At 38.4% G+C, this 24,177-nt stretch overlaps 8 protein-coding genes across 13 annotated transcripts; 5 read left to right on the top strand and 3 right to left on the bottom strand.

The window, feature by feature from the left end:
* Positions 1 to 48: 48 nt before the first annotated feature.
* LOC147940583 (uncharacterized) lies at positions 49 to 1,695 on the bottom strand. Its single transcript, XM_087461353.1, has 4 exons — positions 1,683 to 1,695; positions 1,334 to 1,587; positions 806 to 1,251; positions 49 to 706 (listed from the first exon to the last, which is right to left on the bottom strand). Exons 1-4 carry the CDS (start codon positions 1,693 to 1,695, stop codon positions 49 to 51), a joined length of 1,371 nt encoding a protein of 456 aa, XP_087317479.1.
* A 4,220-nt stretch (positions 1,696 to 5,915) lies between these two features.
* On the top strand, positions 5,916 to 8,181 carry LOC104734283 (putative protein phosphatase 2C 67). The gene is made up of 4 exons (XM_010453820.2): positions 5,916 to 6,794; positions 6,877 to 7,238; positions 7,394 to 7,630; positions 7,727 to 8,181. Exons 1-4 carry the CDS (start codon positions 6,503 to 6,505, stop codon positions 7,946 to 7,948), a joined length of 1,113 nt encoding a protein of 370 aa, XP_010452122.2. The 5' UTR covers positions 5,916 to 6,502; the 3' UTR covers positions 7,949 to 8,181.
* Positions 8,182 to 8,260: 79 nt separating this feature from the next.
* LOC104708872 (protein MODIFIER OF SNC1 11) lies at positions 8,261 to 10,543 on the bottom strand. The gene is made up of 6 exons (XM_087460942.1): positions 10,118 to 10,543; positions 9,874 to 9,966; positions 9,636 to 9,776; positions 9,477 to 9,537; positions 9,308 to 9,374; positions 8,261 to 9,212 (listed from the first exon to the last, which is right to left on the bottom strand). The coding sequence occupies exons 1-5, from the start codon at positions 10,432 to 10,434 to the stop codon at positions 9,345 to 9,347; spliced, it is 642 nt and encodes a 213-aa protein (XP_087317068.1). The 5' UTR covers positions 10,435 to 10,543; the 3' UTR covers positions 8,261 to 9,212; positions 9,308 to 9,344.
* A 1,346-nt stretch (positions 10,544 to 11,889) lies between these two features.
* On the top strand, positions 11,890 to 14,176 carry LOC104708871 (glutathione S-transferase L1-like). Its single transcript, XM_010425525.3, has 10 exons — positions 11,890 to 12,181; positions 12,288 to 12,365; positions 12,475 to 12,535; positions 12,640 to 12,726; positions 12,825 to 12,923; positions 13,022 to 13,127; positions 13,323 to 13,399; positions 13,487 to 13,594; positions 13,741 to 13,818; positions 13,976 to 14,176. Exons 1-10 carry the CDS (start codon positions 12,165 to 12,167, stop codon positions 13,976 to 13,978), a joined length of 714 nt encoding a protein of 237 aa, XP_010423827.1. The 5' UTR covers positions 11,890 to 12,164; the 3' UTR covers positions 13,979 to 14,176.
* Positions 14,177 to 14,191: 15 nt separating this feature from the next.
* LOC104708870 (glutathione S-transferase L3) lies at positions 14,192 to 16,620 on the top strand. Its single transcript, XM_010425524.3, has 10 exons — positions 14,192 to 14,416; positions 14,562 to 14,633; positions 14,755 to 14,815; positions 14,999 to 15,085; positions 15,176 to 15,274; positions 15,372 to 15,474; positions 15,558 to 15,634; positions 15,733 to 15,840; positions 15,923 to 16,003; positions 16,378 to 16,620. Exons 1-10 carry the CDS (start codon positions 14,403 to 14,405, stop codon positions 16,378 to 16,380), a joined length of 705 nt encoding a protein of 234 aa, XP_010423826.1. The 5' UTR covers positions 14,192 to 14,402; the 3' UTR covers positions 16,381 to 16,620.
* A 209-nt stretch (positions 16,621 to 16,829) lies between these two features.
* Positions 16,830 to 17,921, top strand: LOC104709975 (uncharacterized). Its single transcript, XM_087461352.1, has 4 exons — positions 16,830 to 16,887; positions 17,083 to 17,114; positions 17,214 to 17,300; positions 17,817 to 17,921. The coding sequence occupies exons 1-4, from the start codon at positions 16,830 to 16,832 to the stop codon at positions 17,919 to 17,921; spliced, it is 282 nt and encodes a 93-aa protein (XP_087317478.1).
* On the top strand, positions 17,232 to 21,338 carry LOC104708868 (heat shock 70 kDa protein 2). Its single transcript, XM_010425523.3, has 5 exons — positions 17,232 to 17,300; positions 17,458 to 17,541; positions 17,817 to 17,924; positions 18,676 to 19,042; positions 19,390 to 21,338. The coding sequence occupies exons 4-5, from the start codon at positions 18,829 to 18,831 to the stop codon at positions 21,138 to 21,140; spliced, it is 1,965 nt and encodes a 654-aa protein (XP_010423825.2). The 5' UTR covers positions 17,232 to 17,300; positions 17,458 to 17,541; positions 17,817 to 17,924; positions 18,676 to 18,828; the 3' UTR covers positions 21,141 to 21,338.
* A 113-nt stretch (positions 21,339 to 21,451) lies between these two features.
* On the bottom strand, positions 21,452 to 24,102 carry LOC104708867 (uncharacterized). Of its 6 annotated transcripts, none has more exons than XR_015563621.1 (3): positions 22,751 to 23,980; positions 21,898 to 22,664; positions 21,452 to 21,818 (listed from the first exon to the last, which is right to left on the bottom strand). XR_015563621.1 is itself a non-coding variant. In XM_087460938.1 (3 exons), the coding sequence occupies exons 1-3, from the start codon at positions 23,836 to 23,838 to the stop codon at positions 21,813 to 21,815; spliced, it is 1,857 nt and encodes a 618-aa protein (XP_087317064.1). In that variant the 5' UTR covers positions 23,839 to 24,060; the 3' UTR covers positions 21,452 to 21,812. The 6 variants fall into 6 exon arrangements, 4 of the variants coding, with proteins under 4 accessions (XP_087317064.1, XP_087317063.1, XP_087317062.1 ...); XR_015563620.1 differs by having other exon boundaries at positions 22,768 to 23,970; XM_087460938.1 differs by having other exon boundaries at positions 21,898 to 23,321; positions 23,412 to 24,060.
* Positions 24,103 to 24,177: the final 75 nt, after the last annotated feature.

Here is a 24,177-nt window from a genome sequence, read left to right as displayed (position 1 = left end):
GATACAGGTTTGTATCCAGTGTATGTACTGCTCAGGAAATGCCATTGCTCACAATGTGGTGAGTAAGAAACTCCATTGGACAGAGTCAAATGCTTTAGATATATCAATCTTTAAAGCACAGCAAGGAGAAATTGTATCTTTGTGGTAGTCTTTGATAAGTTCTGTAGCTAGAAGCACATTTTTCATTAGCAATCGATCCTTGACAAAGGCCGATTGGTTAGGTGAGATGAACTTTGGTAGGATGATCTTAAGTCGATTTGCCAGTATCTTCGAAATTACCTTGTAGATAACATTGCAGCAGGAAATCGGTCGATTGTCTTTCATGAGCCTTGCTTTCTTCTTCTTGGGAATGAGAGCCAAGATAGTAGGGTTAACCCCCTTAGGCAAGAAACCAGTACGAAAAAAGGATTGTATAGCGACCACGAAATCATCGCCTATAGTCACCCATGAGGCCTTAAAAAACTCCACGGTGAAACCATCTGGTCCCGGAGATTTTGAGCCAGGCATTGCGAATGACACCCTCCGGATCTCCTCCTTAGATACTTCATGTGTAAGCAAACACTTGTCACTCTCTGCACATTTGAAATCCAACACAGATTCTAGCTCCACTTGGGACCAGGAGGTGTAAGTCTCAGGTCGCAGATTGAGAAAACCCTGGAAATAGTTTGCAGCTTCAGTTTTGAGCTGATCCTGAGTGGTGACTACCCTACCATCATCACATTAAATCTCCTTGATGTTATTACATGACTCGCGTATATTAGCTGCAGTGTGGAATGCCTTATTATTTTGATCGCCTGTTTTCAACCAATGAAGCTTTGCTTTTTGTTTCAAGTAACTCTCCTCTATATCGGATAGCTTTCTCCACTTATCATAAGCAGTCGCCTCATCACAAACAGCTTGAGAGGAGGGATTTGTCATTGTTATAGCGTGCAAGTCACAAAGAGTCTTATAAGCTGCTTTTGTGCGGATTGAGATTGAACCAACCATACGTTTCCCCAAAGATCGCACAGAGGGTTTCAGACTTTTGAGTTGCTTTAAAAATCTATGCATCGCGGAAGTAGAATGGAACAGAGATGACGAGTTTTTCCATTGCTCATCTATTTCCTTAGAGAAATCCGGATGAGACGTAGTGACGTTAATAAACTTGAACGGTTTCTTGATTTTTGGAGCTACTGCAGAGAGATAAAACCGACAGCGAAGGTGATCGGAACAACCCCCCGGCTCAAAAACCGAATAAAAATGTGCAAAATGCTGCAGCCAATGCTTATTCATGAGGACTATGTCAAGTTTTTTGCATATAACTCCATTCTGCCTCTTATTACACCATGTGAACCTCTGACCATGATGAGAGGTTACAATATCTGGCAAAATCCTGAAAATCTCTCATTCCGGGTGTGCAGAAAGGGATAGAAGCATTAAGAGAGTGATCATCACCATCCAAAATTTCATTATAATCACCACAAAGAAGCCAAGCTTTGTCACGAAACAAAGGAGAATCCTGATGGTATATGAGATCATTCCACAATTCATGTCGTTTTGCAGAGATGTTTGAAGCATAAATAAAGGAGACAAAAAACTCCTCCATCCCTTCAATATAGATCGAACATGTGATCAACTGAGAGGTTCGATAAACCGGAGTAACCCTGACATTATTCCTCCAAACCACCCGAAGTCACCCTAACCGATGTTCGTCATAGTTTGACAAGAAAGACCAGTCTGCAAACACGGATCTCACCACTCGATCCGCACGTCTTTCCTTCACCTTAGTTTCAATTAGACAACCGAAATCAAAATTTCCCTGTCCCATCCATTCTTTCACAACACGCTGCTTTTCTTTCTTGTTAAAACATCGAACGTTCCAAAAGAACCCTGACATCAAAGTTGTTTTGGGGTTTGACGTATTTTCAGATAACTAGGAACTTGGTTCCTAATACTCTGAGAGCTAGTAGTAGATACGAATTTATGAACCTCCTTAGAGTCCCGAGGAAGGGAAGGTCGAAGCGACAGACCAGTCTCGTTACTCTCAGGTGCATTACCTCCCTCATGATTCAGTTTCTCCAACGACATGATATCCCCTGAATTCGTAGTATCAGTAGGAAGCTTCTTCGTATCAGAGTTAGCGATACTCGGACCACCACTCGCTGCAACTGTTGAAACCAATACCTCACCCTGTTCCCCCTTGTCACTCAAACAGGAAAAAGAGTTCGACATATTCGAAACGTATTTTGGACTAGAAACCTGTTTCACTGGGCTCCACAACCCTTTGGTAGGAGTTTTCCAACCAAGGTCCCTTTCACCCTCCATATATGTGGTATTCTCAACAACTTTATCAACAACAACCTCTGTTTCTCCCTGATTTGGCTCAGGAGACACGACAATACCATTCTGAGCCACAGCTGAACCTGATACAACTTTTCCCCCATTTTGCTTTACCGACTGTTCAATTGCAAGTGAACCAGAACGTGAAACCTCCTGATCCTTTTTCGTTGTACACCCTGCTTCCAAATGACCCCATTTAGAGCAAACGGTACACCTAGCTGGCAACCAAGGATAAACGAATTCAACAATAGTATCACCTCCTTTCTCCGATTTAAAAGACATTTTATTTGGTAAACTTTTTGTTAAATCGACCTCCACTAAGACCTTAACTTCAGTGAACGACTTACACGACTTTGTATCCGAATGTAGCTGTTTTGGATTGCCAAGGAGGCTCATGATTGCACTTAGAACCTCCCAAGAAATGTATTTTGGAGGAACATTCTTAACTATAACCCATATAGGAATAGTCTTGATCTCTTCAGGCTCCAAATCTGCAATGGGACTCCACTTGGATAGAACAACAGAGACGCCACACAGATTCCACATACCTCTCCGCAAAACACGAGATCTCGTACGCTCATCCCTAATTCGAAATCTCATAATCGTGGCAGTACATCGATCTTAATTGTCTTATCTCCAAGAGTCCAGATCTTATTGACCAAAGCATGGATCCCTCCCACAAAAGGAGCTTTAGCTAAAAATCTCTCCACAAGGAAATCTTCCAAAAGAGGAAGAAAACGATGCATACTGCAAGTCTTTATGATAAAGATTCTAATACTTTTTTAAAAAATTGCAGAAAACGATGATGATTGATACTAAGTTACGTTGCAAGCTAGCTAAGATGAGATATCTAATAAAAAGTACAAAATCGAAGTGATAATAGTACGTCCGGATACAATTGCAACTAGCTAGATAACAAAACAAGGAAAATCTAATATTTTATAAATTTTAAGTTAATTGTAATATTGTGACGAGATGATACAGTACTACGACAATACGAAGAACACTAGTTACTAGATAGATAGTGTTGTGATAATATGTCAAGGTTTGGTTCGACCAGACAATATGGGACCTTCACGATGTCTGTCTCATGTTTCCTGCATGCCATGCATTCTATTTACTCCCTTCTTCTCTACGTGCCCACGTCTCCACTTTAATTCATTTTCTTATTTATCATCTGTCAAACAAACTTAAAGAAAAGGTTAATTAGCTAGCGTTTAAGATTCTTTTCCTAAAAGGTGTAGGTTCAGTTTACTTGTAAACCTAGGTTTATCGAAAGATGAGATGCACTTAAATGCTCGTTTATATTGTACTCCAAATTATGTAGATATAACATCAGAAAGGTTTTCAAAATCAGAGACAGTCTCGATTTGGGTGCATTCAATTTCTTATTAACTGATGATTTCAATATAAAACCAAATTATTCTTAATTTAATTGATATACTTGTGATTCTGTTTTTTTTTGTTTCTAATAACGATTTTGTCTTATATAGTTTACTCGATGCATGCGATGAAACTTTGTAGAATTACATATCCATAGATGTCGCAAAAATTGAAGTAACAACATAATCTGTCACTTTGAGCTATGGTATTTACTAATATTCGCTTATTTATTCATTGATATTCAATTGTTTTGGCTATCAATGCATATAAAATCAAGTTTTATACATACAAAATAGTAATACGTTACTGTATGCGAAGTTTACAAGAAGTTTGTACCATTATTATTCATAAAGAAACCAAGAGAATATAAATTAGTTCATGAACGTGAAGTAATATATCCTTTAAACTAGGTTTTGTGGCTATATAGTTCATTTCGATTTAGTTTGCTATTGTTGTTTCTCTATATATCAAAAATCAAGTCAACCGGAAACATTAATTATAACTAGAGATTATATAGTGTGTAATACCTACTTGCACATTCTACCTTGATAAATTTGAATTACTATATAACATCAGACTAAACTTGAAAGTTATCAAAGAGAAGTAGGTTAATGTCTTAATGAATGTTGAATCAAACAAATGGTAAGCTAAAATATTAAACAATATAAAAGAAAACAAAGCTAAGTAAGATGTAAAAGAAGCTAAAGAGATAGACTGGCATCCATGCTCCCTCAACCAAAAGACAAAACACAGTGCATCAATGGCCCAGCTGTCACCACAACTCCTTTTTTTTTTCTATAATATGTGGGAACTTGTTTTATTTTCTATTATGTAGATTCTTCTTTCTTCTTATAACTTCTATAATCAAAACGAGACTGAAGTTCAATTTTCGTAATAAAAGATATAAGCAATTAATTAAGGATAGGAAGCACATGAAAATACACTGTACTGTGATGGTGCATTCAAGGACCCTTCAATACGTTCGAAGGCCACATGTGTTTCTCACAAAATGGTTCAATATTTAATCGGTCCATATATGAAAGTTATTTGATATGCTAGGGGAAAATGTACCTGGACCATTCTTTCTATTTGTATTAGACCTATCTACACGTGATTTTCTTACTCTTTTGATTTGACTTTAGATCTATAGCATCAAAATTTTAACCAAATTATGCGTCAAGTCACACGATCTAGCCGACACCATTTGATGAGATTTGCCTTGTCGAACTAGTGGAACCGTCAGTTGCTTAATCAAATATCAGCAATGAATGAACCCCTTTGTCAGGATTGATAAGCAAGTGGAACTCCAACATTTCAATGGGTTAAACCTAAAACCTCTTTTGTATTAAGTTGTGGAACGTAAATCATCGTGCATGTTCTTGTTCAAAGATCGGATTAGGGAACCTTATCATTAAGGAAAAAAAAAACAAGTGGACGTGTGTAACCAACCCCACTTGTTGAATTCTGAATTTCGAAGCACAACAAAAAGGTATAGATGACAAAAAAAAAACGAAAACTCAATCTAACTTCGACATATGCATTAATAATATAGAAATTTGAACATCTCGTTGATGTAATTGGTCCGTCCATCAACACACACGACAGTGGTTCTCTCCACCGTAACGAAAATTCAATCTAACTTAGACATATGAAACTAGACAATCGAACACCTCGTTATAATGTAATTGGTCTATCAACACACGACAGTGGTTCTCTCTACCTAACATCAAATCTGTGGATCCTTATGAACAGAAAAAAACGATGAAGGGACAGGGGAAGGCCAATGAGGGTCATGCAAAATGGAACTTAGGAAAAGGACCAAAAAGATCCATCCTCTTTGAAAATTCATTTCAACCCCATAATTCATGATATGAATTTCGATGTGAATCTCAAAACAAGTAAGAGATCAGCTTTAGATAACATTAAAGGAAGAAAATATAAAGTAAAAAAGAAGACAAGAGACTGAGAAAAGGGCAATACCTGTAGGGGTTAAGACAGCTAAGAGTGTTCCTCAGTCGCCCCACAAATGTCTTCTCTCCTCTCTCTTCAGTCTTTCTCAGCTCTCAAAACTTTAAATGGTTCCAAGTTCAATGCTCCAAAAACCCACGCCCACACATGCATCCTATGACCTTTCTTTTTCTATCCATTTTCTTCCCACAAATTATCAAATTACAAGATAATGAGGTATAAAGACACTAACAAACAACCAATGTGAAAACAGACATTTACTAGTACTACTAAGAAGTCATAAATCATATAATTTATTCATACCCTGATCCTATTCTATGTACATATGTTTTCATTTAGTCTAACTGTGACGGTTTTGGATGCGAGCATTCTTGCTTTCTAAGTTCACAAGATTCACTTGTAAGCAAGGAGAGAGGCGCTCTTAAAGCAAAAACTACTACATGATATAAATATAGCAGAACGTAGAAAAGAATATGACAGCTTTTACTTAACCCTACTAAGACAGAGGATCATCATGGAACAGTAAAGAGGAGAATCTCTGAATATCCACTTTAAACTACTGCCCTCTTGTCTTAACTCTCAGAATCATTTAATTTTTCAGTTATTTTGACCCATACCTTTTTGGCCTCTTTCCCTGGTTTCCAACACCTTCACACTTATTCTAGGGCTTCCACGGCTATATATATATATTGTCCCTTTTATTGAACTTGAAACTCAAAAATCACAACCAGCACCACTGCTACTACTTGTTATCAGTCTTCCTATCAGTTTTACCCGTATAGTTTTATCTGTTTATATTAGGATATTGCTCGAAGAGTACATACCTGGGAAGATGGTTAAACCTTGTTGGAGAGTAGGTGCCAGCCTGGAGAGAAGTAAGATCAATCCCACAAAGATTGATGGCTTGACATGGTATAAAGATCTTGGCCTTCACACCTTTGGAGAGTTTTCGATGGCAATGATCCAAGCCAACAGTGTCATGGAGGATCAGTGCCAGATCGAATCAGGGCCACTGACATTCAACAATACGACAGTTCAAGGCACATTTGTTGGAGTATACGATGGCCATGGAGGTCCAGAGGCTTCCAGATTCATTGCAGACAACATCTTCCCCAAGTTAAAGAGTAAGACACCACCATTCTCCTTCTTTATTTCCTCATTCTTGGATATTTCAGGCATACTAACACTCATGTCTGACGTGAACAGAGTTTGCCACTGAAGGTAGAGAGATTTCAGAGCAGGTGATCAGCAAAACATTTGCAGAGACAGACAAAGATTTTCTCAACGCCGTGAAGAAGCAATGGCCCACGAACCCACAGATGGCATCAGTAGGGTCTTGTTGCTTGGCAGGAGTGATATGCAACGGATTGGTGTATATTGCAAACACGGGAGATTCCAGAGCTGTACTGGGCAGATCTGAGAGAGGTGGAGTGAGAGCTGTTCAGTTATCGGTAGAACACAATGCCAATCTAGAGTCTGCGAGGCAAGAGCTATGGTCAATGCATCCTAATGACCCCAACATTCTTGTGATGAAGCACAGCATGTGGCGGGTGAAAGGCGTCATCCAGGTAAACATTCATACATGATGATTACACATTTGAAAACCTGCACAGAGCTTTGTCTCATCAGTTTCTATGGCATACAAAAGCTTAAGAAAATCATCTAGCCATATCTTGCGTAAGGATGTAAAACTGACTAGCAATTGTGTTATGACCATTAACAGGTCACAAAATCCATAGGTGACGCATACCTCAAAAAAGCAGAGTTCAACAGAGAACCTTTGCTGCCCAAATTCAGATTACCAGAACATTTCACTAAGCCAATCCTTAGTGCGGATCCATCAGTCACCGTTACCCGGCTTACTCCAAAAGACGAGTTTATGATTCTTGCTTCAGATGGGCTTTGGGAGCATCTTAGCAACCAGGAAGCTGTTGATATTGTACATAATGCCCCTCGCCAAGTAGGTTCAATGCCTAGGCCATATCTCACGGGTTACCACCTGTCTGTTGCACAATTTGCACACAAGAATTAATTGTTAATATTTTCATAATCCCAGGGAATAGCAAGGAGACTACTCAAAACTGCATTGAAGGAAGCAGCAAAGAAAAGAGAGATGAGATACGCAGACCTAAAAGAGATCCATCCTGGTGTTAGAAGGCATTTCCACGACGATATAACTGTTATCGTGATCTATCTCAACCCCAATCCGATCAAAACCAATGCTTGGGCATCTCCCCTGTCAATTAGAGGGGGATACCCAATGCATTCATCATCATGAACAAATCTTACAGCAACAACTCATCCTATGTGAAGGAAATAAACTGGAGGCACGGTCAAAGAAAGAACAATTAGTATAGCTAGAACGAATATTAAGTTTATGAGATCTTTGATATATTCTCTACAAGAAATTGATGAATTCTCAATTCTCATGTACCCTGTATGCAAATTATACACGAGGATACCTTACATATAAGATCAGCAATGTCAATGATGGCAAGAATTGGAAACAAATTACGTTGCAGCATATTAACGTTTAGGCACAAGCGAGAAGATGGCCAGCAAATGTGAATACAAAGACAAAAATAAGAAATAAGTAGCAAAAGTAAACATTACATTCCCTTTATAAAAGTTTTCTGGCGCTTGATTCAAAATTATCAGAAAGCAAGTATCAACAAAGTTTATCTAAAATCTATTACAGAAACAAACGACATTGTGTAGCATCAGAAAGCCAAGCAAAGTTCCAGTCCCACGAACATAGATTCAGAATTTGAGGCTCTCTTTTCTTCACCGCCATAGTGACCAGAGAAATGGAAACCAACAAATACCTCTATAGTTCTAATGATGTCTTACATGACAAAGGAATTCCGAAGTAGCACAGCTTGAGAGGTCATATGAAAATAAGCAACGAAAGAACGATACATGGTTATGGGATCCATTTAGCATGCAATATTCGCAGCCAAGCACAGAACAGCAGTAAACCAGCTTACTTTAGTGACCACTGACTTTCATAAAATTAAAATAGGCCTACTTTTTTAAGAAAACGGATTGGCACAACTCAAAAGTATTCAACACTTCTAACTAGACTTCAAAACAGCAAAAAAACTCACTTTTCATAAATATTTGCTGCATGCAGTACAAATTCTCTATTGCTGCTGCTTGTGCTTGAAACGAATATGCAATATTAAAAGGACCATCCACAGAAATTTAAATGAAATTAAGGCATTACTCAAGCTATACTTACCACTTTAAGAACCTGCAACATGGAAAACGTCAATACCAGCCACTTCAGAATTCCTAGGTCCTAACACATTGATAATTGCCATTTTAAGACAATCAGAACTATAGGTTTACTTATTGGTTTCTCAAGATCTCATCTGGTGACAAGCTTAGCTTCCTTCCATCTGAGAGAATCATTGCATGACCACAAAACCTTGCTCCACGACCGAACTTCGAACTTAATGAACATACGGGGACTTATAATTCAGAAATAAAGAGAGAATGAAGCAGCCAGAGAGGGAATCATAAAAACGCTAGTACACTACCTGCCAAAACCAAAGATTGAGGAGTCAGATACGAGAAAGAAACCAGGTATCAACAAGATTTTGCAATGCAATAAGAAATATTTAGAGAAACCCACCTAACTACAAAGACAAAAGATACTTTATTCAGGAACCTTAGGCAGCGTTTCCTGATACAGCTGCCTCCTGATGAAACAAAGAGTTAAAAAAGAGACACCAATGAGCTTCTCTATTAATTATCTGATTCTAAAACAATGGGAGAAACAATAGAAGTTAACGGCCGTTTACCTTGCCAATACTTTGCTTTCCAGGTAAATCTGAAGATGGATCCGAAGCCCCTTTTGAAAACCTGATGATGGATAATTCACAAACCACATAATCAATTACTGAAAAAACATTGCACACTACTTCATGTATAAACAGAAATTGGGTTCCAAAGAAAAGTACCTCAATGCTCTAGCTTTGCGTTTATCTTCTTCAGCAGAATCAACTTTAGTCTCTTTCCCAAAACGTGCGAGTCTAGCTTTCTTCTTTGCCTCTTCCTCAGTGTTATCAGCAGCAGTAGAGGTTGCAGGAGAAACCCCAAATCTGTTTGAAATACAAAGCTTATTAAACTTTTAAAAAAAAACAAGTACTAAAGCAATAAACAAACTATCAAGCACAAAGAAAGCATTGTGTAAAATACCTATCAGCTCTAGCCTTTCGCTTCAATTCCTCAGCTTTCTTCGTTCCCGCTGTGTCATTCACCAAGGCTGCTGCTGCTGCTACAGAACCAAACCTGCATCGAGGGTAAAATTCGTATCAATCTCGCCAACAAATACGCGTTACATGTAAAAAAAGAAGATCGAAATCGTAACCCTAATTTTTGGCAAAACCCCTAAATACGATATAGAATCCAAAGAAGAAAACACGTTGATGAAAAGTCTTACCTCTCAGCACGAGAATTGCGCTTCTCCTCTTCAGTTAGCTTCACAGAAACCCCAAACCTCTCAGCACGTCGAATCTTCTTCTGAATATCATCGACCGGAGATATATCCCCAGCAACCGATCCAAGAGCATTAGAGTCAGCTTCGTCCTTCTTCTCACCAGAAACATCTGAGAGACCCTTCAATTCTCCGTCGAGAATGTCGTCGGTACGATCTGGCTCCACAGTGTTGAGGTCTACGATTTTCGTAGGTTTTTCACCAGTAGTAAGCCCTCCGCCATTCGCAATCGTAGCCGTGACCTTGTCTCCGTTGTTCGCCATGGAATCGCTCGTAGCTTGGTTTCGAGATTTTTTTTTTTTTTTTTTTTTTGGTTTTGCGATTTAGCCGAAGAATAGGGTTACAGTTCGGGGGACTTTTTAATAAAGCCCTGGAACGAAGGGTAATATCGTCTTGAAATAATCATGGACCGAAAATAGTCCGATCCATTTAGCTTATTAGCCCACCCAAACTAGGGTTAATATTGTCCACTTAACACTAGACTCTTCTTACGATCCGGGTCGGGTCTCAAAATCCGACTCAAATAGTTTACACCACTAACCAAATACTTCATAATATAGGATGTTTAGAAAAATATTTTTGTTTTACAATATAGAATGTTTCCAACTTTCTATGCAACTTTTAGATTAAATTTATATTTTATATTATACGGATTTGTTTATGATTAATTAAACTTTTTAAAAATAATTATTTCTTAATATGCGTGTTTTTACTAAAACATGTTATATTTTGAATTAGAGGGAGTATATGAATTTTGCTACGATCGAGCTTCTCCACCACAAATCGGATTGGAACTTTGTTTGCATTGCATCCCTCGTCTTTGTTACTCTTGTTTCCAACACTTGTTCCTGCTTGCAGACTTCTATGTAGGTATTGTTGCACTTTCCTATCAGCGCCGAATTTAATTATTAAGTGATCGATTAGAGATAAACCGGCTTCTTGGTATTGCTCATCAAAGCATTTACTAGATGTGTTGTTTAGTGTAGATAGGAGTTGTGTTAATATTTTTGTGTCTCAATATTGTATTGTTGTGTATTTTGTGCCTCTTTATTTGACCATTGGATATATTTTCTGCGGCTATCTGAACGATGCATGTGAATATAAAAAGTATTCTTGCTCGGAAAAATGAATACAAGTATGAAGAATTTGGTTCCTAATTTCACCTTATGTTTTGTAGAATATAAATCTGTATTACTGTATATATAGCAATTGGCATGTTTTTTTTTTTTGGTCAAAAGCAATTGGCATGTTCAAAACAAAAAAAATTAGATATGTTCAAAGAAAACATATACTTCTGATTAAAGGTGTTAGTAACAAGAACTCCAGAAGCTTTTTTAAGGCCTAAAAGAAAAGAAAAGAAGAAAAAAAAACATGAAAGAAATTGAGATATACTTTATAATTATACGAAATTGAGCATATATGATTTGGTGAGGCTGCGTTAAACGGCATGAGCTTTTTGACCATTATTTTATTCCCCCTTTACTGTTTTCTTTATATAGGTGTGTGTCCATTGCCCAATGTCATAATGAAGTTTTCGAGTAAAACAAATTAAATAGTGTTCTTCCTAGTGAAATTTATATCAAATCATTTACCAAAATTTTCCTCTAAACTTGTTTTCATTTAATATAAAATTCATAACGTCAAAACCAAATAAATAAATAACAATAATAATAATAATTTGAGTTTATTATAGTATTCCCGCAAACAAAGTATCCAGAAGCTTTAGTTCAAACCTTTGACCCTCACAATGAAAAATAAGAAAGTTCAACAACGACAGAGATAATCAAACGCTGACGTGTTTTAACTTTTTCTATTGAAATTCACGGTTGGTGGTGCGATAAGCGTGAACCTAGCCTCTAATTCCAGTTTACATTGAGTATTTGAGTGTATATATATATATATAAACACGTGGGTTTATGTGTTTGATCCATAAGTTCCTGCAAAACATCATTCTGTAAATCCCCTGAAGTAACAACTCTTACCCATCCTCTCCATGGCTCTATCTCCTCAGTAAGATCCTATTCTACTTTATGAGGTTTCTTGATTATTATAAAGTTGAGTTTATCGTCATGTTAAATCTAAACTTCTCTCCTTTTAATTGTATTTCTTTATCAAGAAAAATTATCGTAGAAGATCGTCAAGTTCCGCTCGATGCTACCTCCGAGCCACCTGCTTTGTTCGACGGAACCACGAGGTTTTATTTTCTCTAGTATTTTAATAATAGTCGGAGCTTCAAAAATATTTGTTAATTTTCGATGTGTTATTGTAAATTCGTTTGCTAATTAAAATTTTAAACAAACAAGGTTGTACATGAGCTACACCTGCCCATTTGCACAACGTGTTTGGATTACCAGAAACCTCAAGGTACTTGATTTTTTTTTTTGGTTGTGTAAATTGAGATTGAGACTTTAAAATTTCGAAAGCAAGATTGGTTTATGATAATCGTTTGATGTTTGGGGGTGTTTTAGGGTCTGCAAGAGGAGATCAAATTAGTTCCTATAGACCTTTTTAATAGGCCAGCTTGGTACAAGGAGATAGTAAATCCTGCTAACAAGGTGACCGATATTTGATAAATCCTTATAAACTAATTAATTAAGGTTCCTTCAAAAGTGACAATAATAAGAGTCTAAGATTGTGATAATGATATATGTAGGTTCCGGCCCTTGAACACAATGGGAATATCATAGGGGAGAGTCTTGATTTAATCAAATATGTCGATAGCAACTTCAACGGGCCTTCACTTTACCCCGAGGTAAGATCTTGCTTGGATGTTATAGAGCTTGTTCTTTTCATGTTATGTGATAATTTTTCAATGGTATTTAATTGTTTATTTATTTATTGTTGGTCTAGGATCCTACGAAGAGAGAGTTTGGCGAGGACTTGCTGAAATATGTTGATGCAACATTCGTAAAAACCGTGTTTGGCTCTTTCAAAAGTGACCCGGTTAAAGAAACAGGTAAGGTTGATTTTCGTGAGAATATATATACTTGTTAATTGTATATGACCAACTCGATTAATTGTATATACGTTTACATTTTATATATACCTTTTCTATATATAGATATATATATATATAAATATATTATTAGCACGAGTCAAACTTTCAGAAGTAGGATCTAAAAATGAACTTGTGTGTTTTAATTTGACGCAGCATCGGTCTTTGATCACGTGGAAAATGCTTTGAAGAAGTTTGATGATGGTCCATTCTTCCTCGGCGAGCTTAGTTTGGTATAAAAAGTTTTAGTAAAATAAAAATGAAACCTTCTTTAATGTTTCACTATGGTTAGAAAAGTTTTCTCAATTTTTTTTTTTCAGGTTGATATCGCATATCTACCATTTATCGAACGATTTCAAGTCTTCCTCGACGAAGTTTTCAAATACGAAATTATAATCGGACGTCCAAAACTAGCTGCTTGGATTGAGGTACACACATGGATGTGATATATATATATATATATATATATATATATATATATATATATATATGTATGCACATGAACATGGTAAAGCTTTTAAAATATGATTTAACTTCTTGATCAATTGCTTTAACTCTAATTTTGCATGTGCAGAAAATGAATAAGATGGTTGCATATACGCAGACGAAAACCGACTCGGATTATACAGTTAACTATTTCAAGAAGTTCATGGTACGTACGAGCTTCTACATACTCAACAGATAACCAAAATCGTTTTTTTCTAAAAAGGTTTAATTTCATGTTTGCTTGGCCATTTTTGTCTTCCTCCATTCCGGTTTAACGTATATTCTATAACAAAGGTAACCAATTCCGCTTTTTCTTTTTGCAGTAAAAGTACCAAATCAATCGGACCGTGTCGTGGGGTAACGATGCCATGTTGGTTTATAAGAGAAGAAAGATTACTTCCACCAAAAATGTATTGTTGTTATTGTATTTACTTTTTACTTTAATCAAAAGAGATATGGTTTACTTCTGGTGCTTGGATTTTCAAATAATAAAATGGGCTCTGTTTATGACTGAGATCTAAAAACTATGGGCCTCTTAGTTCGTTATTGAATTGGATCATTCACGGCCCACTATGATATATCGAGTTATCCTCAACATTGCCACGTGTCTCATAGTCTGTAATTTTCGAGAAACATACGAATAACGCTATCACTACTCTCTGTTTTTGTGTGGGGGGTTGTTGTTTCGTATGATCAAAAAAACCTTAATTTCTACAGAATCAGTCAGATCTTTGAAATACATATTCGTCAATGGCGTCTCCTATGTAAGCTTTTGTTATTCTTTATCCAAATTCTGGGATTTTGAGTTCCGCAATTTCATGTATTTTTACAAATAAGATTTTTTAGAATTTAAGTCTTTCCTTTGTTGTTGTTGTTTTTGTGTGGCGTGATCCTATTGAGTTGAGACAGTGTTGTAGAAGATCGTCCAGCTCCACTCGATGCTACTGCTGATCCACCGGCTGTGTTCGACGGAACCACTAGGTTAAAATAAATCTTCATTTAGCGTCTTATGTATTTGGTTTTAGCTTAACAACTCCTCTACAACAATTTTGTTATAGATATATCTTTAATTATCTTCTTATTGTTTTGTGTTACCAAAAAGATTGTACACAAGCTACGTTTGCCCATTTGCTCAACGAGTTTGGATCACCAGAAACTTCAAGGTTTTAACAGCTTCTCCTTTGTACTAGTCTCTCTCACCTTCTACAATATAGTGAGATTTCCAAGAAACTATACATTAGCTAATCTGCAAAACAATTTTAGATCTTTCTGCCTATGTTTACTATATTTTATAAGTACAAGTTGGATTCTGAAAGAAAGATTTTGTTGGTTTCCACGGATTGTAGGGTTTGCAAGAAAAGATCAAACTTGTTCCTTTGGATCTTGGGAATAGGCCTGATTGGTACAAGGAGAAAGTGTATCCAGAGAACAAGGTTACAAATCTATTTAGTAACTCACGAATTCATATGTTACATTTTTCACTTTTTTGGTTATTATAACTTGTCGTTATCTTTTGCGCGCAGGTGCCAGCGCTTGAGCACAATGGGAAAATCATCGGGGAGAGTCTGGATTTGATCAAATATCTTGATAACACTTTTGAAGGGGCTTCCCTTTACCCCGAGGTAACACCATGAGTCCATGACCATACCATACCTGGTATTGTGTTATCCCTTCATTTTTAATTCTCTGATTCTACAATTCATTGGGGTCCCTCTCTAGGATCATGCAAAAAGAGAGTTTGGCGACGAGTTATTGAAGTACGCTGATACTTTCTATAAAACTATGTATGCGTCACTCAAAGGAGACCCCTCTAAAGAAACCCGTGAGACTTTTTAACTCCTCAAAGTTTCGGTCTATCAAGGGTGAAGATCTAACCTGACCAGACATTTCATATTCTTGTTGCAGCACCTGTGTTAGATTATCTGGAAAACGCTCTGTATAAGTTCGATGACGGGCCATTCTTCCTTGGTCAGTTAAGCTTGGTATAAGCCTCACTGGCCTTTTTTTAAGATCCTATATTATTACTCTTTCGTTTGTTCTTAAATGGACTGCTTACATTAATTCTTTGTTTTTTTTCAAGGTTGATATCGCGTATATCCCGTTCATGGAAAGGTTTCAAATTGTGCTTAATGAGTTTTTCAAGTTCGACGTCACTGCAGAACGGCCCAAACTATCGGCATGGATCAAGGTACATATGCAATCTCCATCAAGATTACATTTATCCTTATTAGTGATTGGTACTAAAGCACAGTCTCGTATTATGTTTGTAGGAATTGAACAAGGTTGATGCCTATGCACAGACGAAAATCGATCCTAAGGAGATTATGGAGATTTTCAAGAAAAAATTCATGGTAAGTCATATCATTAGGGTATACTCTTTATTAACTGAACAACCACATGATTTTATTGGATACAAATTAAGGTGAGTTGCTTCATATTTTGTTGGGGATTAGAAGCTAGGCCTTTTATAATCTCGTTGTCTAGGTGTGAATGTTTGTTGCTTTCCGTTCTGGGAATGAAAACAGAGTTGGTTTAGCAGCCAGCTCAGAGACAAACCCATCTTTCTGAGTTTCTCCAACGGGCGTTTTGCATCTTAAATCGTTTTAAACGCAAGGGCCATGAATTAATCATCATCTATTACTATGTCCAAATGACTTTGTTAAATACTTCCTCTGTTAATGGTCTAATACCAAATCTGAGTCTTATTCCGGTTATATTCTTGCAGTAAGGAAGCACTAAGAAGTAAGAAGTAAAGTGTACCAGACCATTAAACCACCTGGTACGGTCCTTGGATATGAAGTAAGAATCATATGATGCAGTAAGATGTGTACTTTACATGCAACAACAGAGCTTGATCTGTATTTTTAGTGTTACCTTTGACATTAATGTTAAATCTTTTTAACACATGAATTGTGAATTTATGATAGTAATACTATCAAAATCTCAATCATCAAAGCTATTGAAACTAGAGTATTTTACTATTTATACAATAATTTTGAAATTGTACTCACCAACCTTCATACTCATTACTCACACTTAAACTAGTGCAAGACGCTAGGAACAAGAAATCTCGAGAGAAAAGCCATCTACTTTAGGGGATGTCTCCTCTTTGACCGAAGCTGACCTTATCATTATCGGTAGCCTACTCCGTCCCTTGACCGATGATGGTTTCAAACCATGGGGCCGGAGATGCTAGCAAAACTGCACAACGTAGACTGGGGAACCCCGTGTTCATGTATGTTGCAGTAATTGCAATACTCTAAATCATGAAACTTAATTACGATAGTGTTTATCTTATGGTTAAGAAGGCCTTGATGAAAACATGAACTTGCATGCTTGGTGGTTTTTAACACATGTTTCAGTAGTGTGACGACCCTAATAGTTAGTTTTCTCTTAATAGTTAGTTATTTTTTCTATTGTGATCATGAAGGTGGAAATGTTAGTGCGCACACTGGTCACCTGGTATGCGTGCTTACCCTCTCCATGTGTTCTGTGAAGGATTGACCTTATAAAAGTTTCTGATAATTCATCTGTTGCTGATAATAATACTTGTGCATTTAGGTCAGTAGTGCGCTTTCAGATCCATATCTGTCATTTGCAGCTGCATTAAATGGTGTAGCTGGGCCACTCCATGGTTTGACTAGTCAGGTATTCTCTCTTGTCTATATCTTTAATAAATGTGAACTCTTTTATCTACGCCAGAGCTGCATGACTTTTCTCTATTAATAGTTTGTGATAGTTTTGTGGTACAACGATAAGTTGGTGGGATCAGCTTCTTAGTCTCTTATTTGTCTTGTTGCAACAGGAAGTTTTGCTTTGGATCATGTCGAGGAGTGTGGAGAAAATATTTTGAAAGACCAGTTTAAAGAGACATTAAAACAGTGGCAAGGTAAAAACACGTAATCCCCATACTTTGTCATTCTTTGCTTTATGGTCCTGTATTTTTCAAGCCAACCAACATGACAGATGAAGTTTCATCCAGATGGAGCATGCGAAAATGAATTAAAATCTTGTTATGAGTCCTCAAATTTATCACCTCAAAATTTGGTCTATCAAGAGATTTCGATAACTAATTTATATTTTTCTTTCTCCTAGTTAACGTTGTAATGTTACGAGGATAGTCTACTAAATATCTCTGTTGACCTCGTCATAATTTGTCTGCAGGTTGTTCCAGGATATGGACACGGTGTTCTTCGTAAATGTGATCCAAGATATGTATGCCAAAGAGAGTTTGCCTTGGAGCATTTACTTGATGACCCTCTTTTCTAGCTGGTACTTTCTTTTTTCCTTAAACCGAACCGAACCAATAATCCAATATATTTCTTAAAATAATTAATAATATTATTTAAAATTATAAATATTTAGCTATTACTTGCATTTGGTTTCTATTTACTTTATTTTAATTTTTCTAATAAAATTACAAATATAAATATAGATTTAATTATGTTTAATATAAATATAAATTAGGTATTTAATTTTAATTTTCTAGATTTTCTAATTTCTTTGATTAACTATTTGTACAAAACCATAATCAATTTTATTTTGTTACATAAATTGATTTTAAACCGAACTAATACGGAACCAAACATAAATCGATCCCAACACAAACCAAATCAAACTAACTTTGGTTGAGTTTTACCAAAATCGAAAAAATCGAACCGAACTCAATCCAAACCGAACTAATGCATCAACTTTAGGCCCCAAAAGTAAATTTAAGTAAATAAGCTTTTCTAACTATAATTCCGAATCAGTAAAAGAAAAGCCTCACAACGGCCCACAGACTACGTATAGAAATCTCTTATAGGCCCACTACTGCGTACGACGTGGCAATTATGAACGTTGGAGCAGTTTTCCAATTCTCTCGCAGACGCGCTTTTCCGTTTTTGGACAAATATCACTTTTTTCCTTAGGATTTGGACCAAAAATCTCTGCCTTAGGATTTGGAAATAGGTATCTTTTACTTAACATCCGTCAGATCAATCTCAACCTAATTTAACGGTGAATTACACTTTACACTTTACAGGAACATTCTGGAACCCTCTCATCAACCTCTATAAAAAACCCTGACTTGGTTGCTCTTTCTTCACAAACTCTCTAAAAACCTAAAAACCTAAGCAGCTCTGAAAAGTTTTCGTCTCTTTCTTCTTAATAAGCTAAAAAATCCTTTGTGATAACAATGGCTGGTAAGGGAGAAGGTCCTGCGATCGGTATCGATCTTGGTACTACCTACTCTTGTGTTGGAGTGTGGCAACATGACCGTGTTGAGATCATTGCTAATGATCAAGGTAACCGGACCACGCCGTCTTACGTCGCTTTCACCGACACCGAGAGGCTGATCGGTGATGCTGCGAAGAACCAGGTCGCCATGAACCCTGTTAACACTGTCTTCGGTATGTATACTCTCTCATCTTATTTACATACATTGTTCTTAATTCTCTCTCTGGTTGTTTCGTGTTTGAGTTAAAGTGCGAATTTTTAGGGTTTGTATAGGATGACTTTTAGGGTTTGAGTTAAATTACTTCTTTGCGTTATACATATAAGCTCTGATTATGAACTATTCCTGTGGATTTGTTGAAAAAGTTATGATTTTTATCTTCTCTGACCAAAGAATTTTAGTATAAATTGATTGATTTGTAAACTCTATCTTATTACATACTCTGTTCTTAAAACTTGATTCGCTTTGATTTTGATTTTTGTGTGTTCGGTCTATTGATGTTGTTTTGTTTAACTTTGACAGATGCAAAGAGGTTGATTGGTCGTAGATTCAGTGACGCATCTGTCCAAAGCGACAGGAAGTTGTGGCCTTTCACTATCATCTCTTCCGGAACTGCTGAGAAACCAATGATTGTAGTCAACTACAAGGGTGAAGAGAAACAGTTCGCCGCTGAGGAGATCTCTTCCATGGTTCTCATTAAGATGCGTGAGATTAGTGAAGCTTACCTTGGCACCACTATCAAGAACGCTGTGGTAACTGTTCCTGCTTACTTCAATGACTCTCAGCGTCAAGCTACTAAGGATGCTGGTGTCATTGCTGGTTTGAATGTTCTGCGTATCATCAACGAGCCCACTGCTGCTGCCATCGCCTACGGTCTTGACAAGAAGGCCACCAGTGTTGGAGAGAAGAACGTTCTGATCTTTGATCTTGGGGGTGGTACTTTTGATGTCTCTCTTCTTACAATTGAAGAAGGTATCTTTGAGGTCAAGGCCACTGCTGGAGACACTCATCTTGGTGGTGAAGATTTCGATAACAGAATGGTTAACCACTTTGTTCAAGAGTTTAAGAGGAAGAGCAAGCAGGACATCACTGGCCTCGCAAGACCCCTTAGGAGGCTGAGAACAGCTTGCGAGAGAGCAAAGAGAACTCTTTCTTCCACGGCGCAGACGACCATCGAGATTGACTCTCTCTACGGAGGAGCTGACCTCTTTGCTCCAATTACCCGTGCTAGATTCGAAGAGCTTAACATGGATCTTTTCAGGAAGTGTATGGAGCCTGTTGAGAAGTGTCTCCGTGATGCTAAGATGGACAAGAGCTCAGTCCATGAAGTTGTTCTTGTCGGTGGTTCCACCCGTATCCCCAAAGTTCAACAGCTTCTCCAAGATTTCTTCAATGGTAAAGAGCTCTGCAAATCTATCAACCCTGACGAGGCTGTTGCTTACGGTGCAGCCGTCCAGGGAGCTATTCTCAGCGGTGAAGGAAACGAAAAGGTTCAAGATCTTCTCTTGCTTGATGTCACTCCTCTCTCCCTCGGTCTTGAAACTGCTGGTGGTGTCATGACCACTTTGATCCAGAGAAACACAACCATCCCGACCAAGAAGGAGCAGGTCTTCTCCACTTACTCAGACAACCAGCCCGGCGTTTTGATCCAGGTTTTCGAAGGTGAGAGAGCCAGAACCAAGGACAACAACCTTCTCGGTAAATTCGAGCTCTCTGGAATCCCTCCGGCTCCACGTGGTGTGCCTCAGATCACTGTCTGCTTTGACATTGACGCCAATGGTATCCTCAACGTATCTGCTGAGGACAAGACCACCGGACAGAAGAACAAGATCACCATCACCAATGACAAGGGTCGTCTGTCCAAGGACGAGATCGAGAAGATGGTTCAAGAGGCAGAGAAGTACAAGTCTGAGGACGAGGAACACAAGAAGAAGGTCGAGGCCAAGAATGCTCTTGAGAACTACGCTTACAACATGAGAAACACCATCCAAGACGAGAAGATTGGTGAGAAGCTTCCCGCAGCAGACAAGAAGAAGATCGAGGACTCCATTGAGCAGGCTATTCAGTGGCTCGAGGGTAACCAGTTGGCTGAAACGGACGAGTTCGAAGACAAGATGAAGGAGTTGGAGGGTGTTTGTAATCCGATCATCGCTAAGATTTACCAAGGAGGAGCTGGTGGTGAAGCCGGTGGTCCTGGAGCTGCTGGAATGGACTACGATGAAGCTCCTCCTGCCTCAGGTGGTGCTGGCCCCAAGATCGAGGAAGTCGACTAAGTTGTTTCTTAGTCATTGTTTTGTGTTGGTTTTTTTATGATTTATCTTTTTTATTTGAGCCAAGTAAGGAACTCTCTGTTTGTTGTTGTCTGGTGACCCTTTCTCTTTAAAACGCTTAGTGATATTGTAACTGCTTAGGACTTGGGTCCTTTCTTATGAAAAGTTTTCTAGTTGAACTTTCCTTTTTTTTTTCCAAAATCAGAATCCTAATTTCCTTTTGTAATTTCTCTAGGACTTGGGATAATTTCTGAAGCTTGTGTCTTTTGTGCTTCACAAACCAGGAACTACACACCGAAGAAGAAGCCATACACTTTACACTAATCTTATTGTCACATTTCAAAGCATGTGCTACATAACAATACATGTGAAGACATCACCTATAAACAACATTATAAACCAAGTCCTCTATATGGATACAAACAGCTCGTAAGCAACACTTCATACTTAAGTCTGCAAATCAATCAACAAATATGCACAGCTCATTTGAGCCGGGTGAAGCTGTCTTGTTATTACACTCAGAAGAGTTAATCTTGTAGAATGCTCTCCATTCATCGATGTTCTTCATCCTATCACATTTCAGTTCAGGTAAGCATCTTCTCTCTACAATCTCTATAATCTTCTCTGTTCTTCCGAGATGCAGGGCTGCTCCTCTTACTGATTCTTCCCTCACTTCTACAGCTGTCACCAAACACTTGATAGATATCACTTGCCCTACATTGCAAAAACAACCTGAAACTATGTCCGAGATTGTGGTTACCAGCTTTTTTAACAGAGCTTCCCCTGTTCCGTAGTCTCTTGATTCGTAACTGTGGAGAATGGTTTGACATATCCGGTACATGGAGTTGGCCGCTAGAGTCTTGATAGGCCAATGAGACGGTTTGTGCTTCATGCACGCCATTAGGTTCAACTGCCACGACTCTGAAAACTCTTTCTTTGCGACCTCTACGAGCTCCCTAAGTGTTTCTTCTGGACTTTTTTGTTGCTTGGATAGTGTCCGAAGATCCACATCAAACCACTTATGATAGAGATCAACTCCTAGCCAAACTACCTCAGCAGCTTTCCTGAGGTTAGCTAACTCTCCTCCGGTATCTAAAATGTGTTCAAACTTGCTGACAGATTCCAGGGCCTCATTGACAGCATTAAGCAACTTCTCCACGGAGCAAGGCTTGACATTGGGAAGAGCAACAGCGATGGTTGCAAGTGTTACCAGCGGGAGAGCCCAACAATTCGGTGGCTCACCAGATGCGGCAAGAGAAGCCACCTCGTTGCTGTCAAACTCTTTAATCCCTTCAAATCCTTTTGAAACGGGTGTTTTTTCTTCCAAAAGCTCTATCAAATTTATCGGTTGTTTTTTTCTGCCGTTCTTTATCCAATGATCCGTGGCCTCACAGTTGCTCCGCACCATCAAATCCACCAGCTCTTCCTCTCCTTCAAGATGCAAGACAAACCTCGCAAGCTCCTGTCTCGAGCTTGGATTTGAACTCTCTGACTCAACAACGTGAGAAACAGTACCCCTTGCTCTGACTGCAAAATAACAGCAGATCAAGATTCTACTTACACAGTAGACCGAGATGTAACGGATAATTTTGCTTGCAAACACGATAACATACTGTATTCCTATACATACATCCAGTATCCAGCGTTTTGCATCGTGTGCAATCTTCCTGCAGCTACGGTCTTTGAGGATCGAAAGGCTTAAGGGACGTTGTTTCTTCTCAGAGAACCATTGTGTCCAGTGACTCTCTACTCTAAACTCATCTCTGTAAGACTTCTTCCCTCTTATTGGACAGTGAAAATTCACAGCCGTGAACCATCTGATGGCAGGAGCAACAGTCCCTATGGCTACTGCACCAGTCTGGCATACAAGAACCAAAAAGGTTGACCATTTGTAATCAGAGTCTCCGTGGCAGAATCCGAGTGACCTCGGTCTCAGCAAATAAGATCGAACCATGGCCTCACCTAACGTAACGGCACTCAATAGACAGAAGAAGCCAGAAGCAGTGCACGTGACAGAACGAGCCATAACGAACTGAGGGCTACTGGTGTGAGCCATCATCCAGAACTTGGACAAATCTTGCTGAATCCTCTTAGCTACTGTTGTTCTCTCTGTAGCCAAAGGACACTGCAAGGCAACGTACTTCTTCTTGTATTTGGTTTCCAAGATCCTTTTGGTGGTGGGGACTGCAGTGGCCGAGAAGCTCAAGATTAGTAGCATAAGAAGCATGAGAAGCAGAACAAGATAGTGTTCTTCTTTAAAGGCGTAGATGGCACCTGTGCCTAACTGGATACATATGTTGACAACGTCAGTGATAACAAGAATCCCTAAAGCCATGAGATTCATGAGGAGATCTTGGTTCTCCATAATACCCAGAGATGGCATGGAATTGCCCATCACGGTGCACACGAAGACACTGCTACTGAGTTTAGATAACTGGTCGTGGCGACTCGGCATCGAAGTGTTGAGATCGACAGAGAGTTTGATCCCGACGCCGATGAAAGTCAGAGAAGTTGCGTTGAGAGAGAAGAACTTACAGGGGAACCAGAACTTGCGGTGTCGGAAGCCGTGAAGAAGATCTGCGGCCATGGCTAGTCCGCAGATCAGTGAAGCTGCAGCAACGTATAAACCAATTGAAGGCAATGGTTTACTAAACTCTGCGTCGTTCAATTCGCCATGGGAGTCGCACCCGAGGTTACCCATCAGTTGATTTCTCTCTCTTTCTCCTTTCTCAAGACTTTGATCGGAAAGATGTTCTTTTTGTTGACTCCATGGAGAGGAGAGGGAGTGTGGTCTTGTCCTGTGTGTCTATGATGAGTTTTGGTCAACTTTGGGATTTCAACCTAGAAGAAAGTTCTTTCTTTTAAGGATTAAAACTTCGTGCGTGATCCGTGACTACCGGACTGAGTCAGTTCTGTTCCTCTTACGAGGTTTTTGTCAACTGATGTTTCTTTGTTTGTCAACTTGAATTTTGTCCATCTTTGGGGTTTTGGAAATTTTATGTTTTGCTTCCTTTGATCGTTTTGACTGAGAGAGCTCTGT

This window comes from Camelina sativa, chromosome 8 (assembly GCF_030686135.1).
Source record: "Camelina sativa cultivar CO46 ecotype springtype chromosome 8, ASM3068613v1".
Lineage (NCBI taxonomy): Eukaryota > Viridiplantae > Streptophyta > Magnoliopsida > Brassicales > Brassicaceae > Camelina > Camelina sativa.
This window is presented reverse-complemented; position numbering and strand designations above follow the sequence as displayed.

What these genes read in the sequence shown, in the direction of transcription:
- LOC147940583 (XM_087461353.1), bottom strand. An exon ending in ACCTCTCATCATGGTCAGAG is followed by an intron (nt 1,252 to 1,333) that starts GTTCACATGGTG and finishes CATTGGCTGCAG; the next exon opens with CATTTTGCACATTTTTATTC. An exon ending in CAAAAAGCAAAGCTTCATTG is followed by an intron (nt 707 to 805) that starts GTTGAAAACAGG and finishes TGATGATGGTAG; the next exon opens with GGTAGTCACCACTCAGGATC.
- LOC104734283 (XM_010453820.2), top strand. Translation starts at nt 6,503, where the DNA reads ATGGTTAAACCTTGTTGGAGAGTAGGTGCCAGCCTGGAGAGAAGTAAG. An exon ending in CATCTTCCCCAAGTTAAAGA is followed by an intron (nt 6,795 to 6,876) that starts GTAAGACACCAC and finishes TGACGTGAACAG; the next exon opens with AGTTTGCCACTGAAGGTAGA. An exon ending in GGGTGAAAGGCGTCATCCAG is followed by an intron (nt 7,239 to 7,393) that starts GTAAACATTCAT and finishes GACCATTAACAG; the next exon opens with GTCACAAAATCCATAGGTGA.
- LOC104708868 (XM_010425523.3), top strand. Translation starts at nt 18,829, where the DNA reads ATGGCTGGTAAGGGAGAAGGTCCTGCGATCGGTATCGATCTTGGTACT. An exon ending in CCCTGTTAACACTGTCTTCG is followed by an intron (nt 19,043 to 19,389) that starts GTATGTATACTC and finishes TAACTTTGACAG; the next exon opens with ATGCAAAGAGGTTGATTGGT.
- LOC104708867 (XM_087460935.1), bottom strand. Translation starts at nt 23,838, where the DNA reads ATGGGTAACCTCGGGTGCGACTCCCATGGCGAATTGAACGACGCAGAG.
- LOC104709975 (XM_087461352.1), top strand. Translation starts at nt 16,830, where the DNA reads ATGGGGCCGGAGATGCTAGCAAAACTGCACAACGTAGACTGGGGAACC. An exon ending in GTGCGCACACTGGTCACCTG is followed by an intron (nt 17,115 to 17,213) that starts GTATGCGTGCTT and finishes TTGTGCATTTAG; the next exon opens with GTCAGTAGTGCGCTTTCAGA. An exon ending in TCCATGGTTTGACTAGTCAG is followed by an intron (nt 17,301 to 17,816) that starts GTATTCTCTCTT and finishes ATTTGTCTGCAG; the next exon opens with GTTGTTCCAGGATATGGACA.
- LOC104708870 (XM_010425524.3), top strand. An exon ending in GTGTTCGACGGAACCACTAG is followed by an intron (nt 14,634 to 14,754) that starts GTTAAAATAAAT and finishes GTTACCAAAAAG; the next exon opens with ATTGTACACAAGCTACGTTT. An exon ending in AGACCCCTCTAAAGAAACCC is followed by an intron (nt 15,475 to 15,557) that starts GTGAGACTTTTT and finishes TTCTTGTTGCAG; the next exon opens with CACCTGTGTTAGATTATCTG.
- LOC104708871 (XM_010425525.3), top strand. An exon ending in TTGTTCGACGGAACCACGAG is followed by an intron (nt 12,366 to 12,474) that starts GTTTTATTTTCT and finishes TAAACAAACAAG; the next exon opens with GTTGTACATGAGCTACACCT. An exon ending in GGCCTTCACTTTACCCCGAG is followed by an intron (nt 12,924 to 13,021) that starts GTAAGATCTTGC and finishes TTGTTGGTCTAG; the next exon opens with GATCCTACGAAGAGAGAGTT.
- LOC104708872 (XM_087460942.1), bottom strand. Translation starts at nt 10,434, where the DNA reads ATGGCGAACAACGGAGACAAGGTCACGGCTACGATTGCGAATGGCGGA. An exon ending in CGAAAGGCTAGAGCTGATAG is followed by an intron (nt 9,777 to 9,873) that starts GTATTTTACACA and finishes TATTTCAAACAG; the next exon opens with ATTTGGGGTTTCTCCTGCAA. An exon ending in CGCAAAGCTAGAGCATTGAG is followed by an intron (nt 9,538 to 9,635) that starts GTACTTTTCTTT and finishes ATCCATCATCAG; the next exon opens with GTTTTCAAAAGGGGCTTCGG.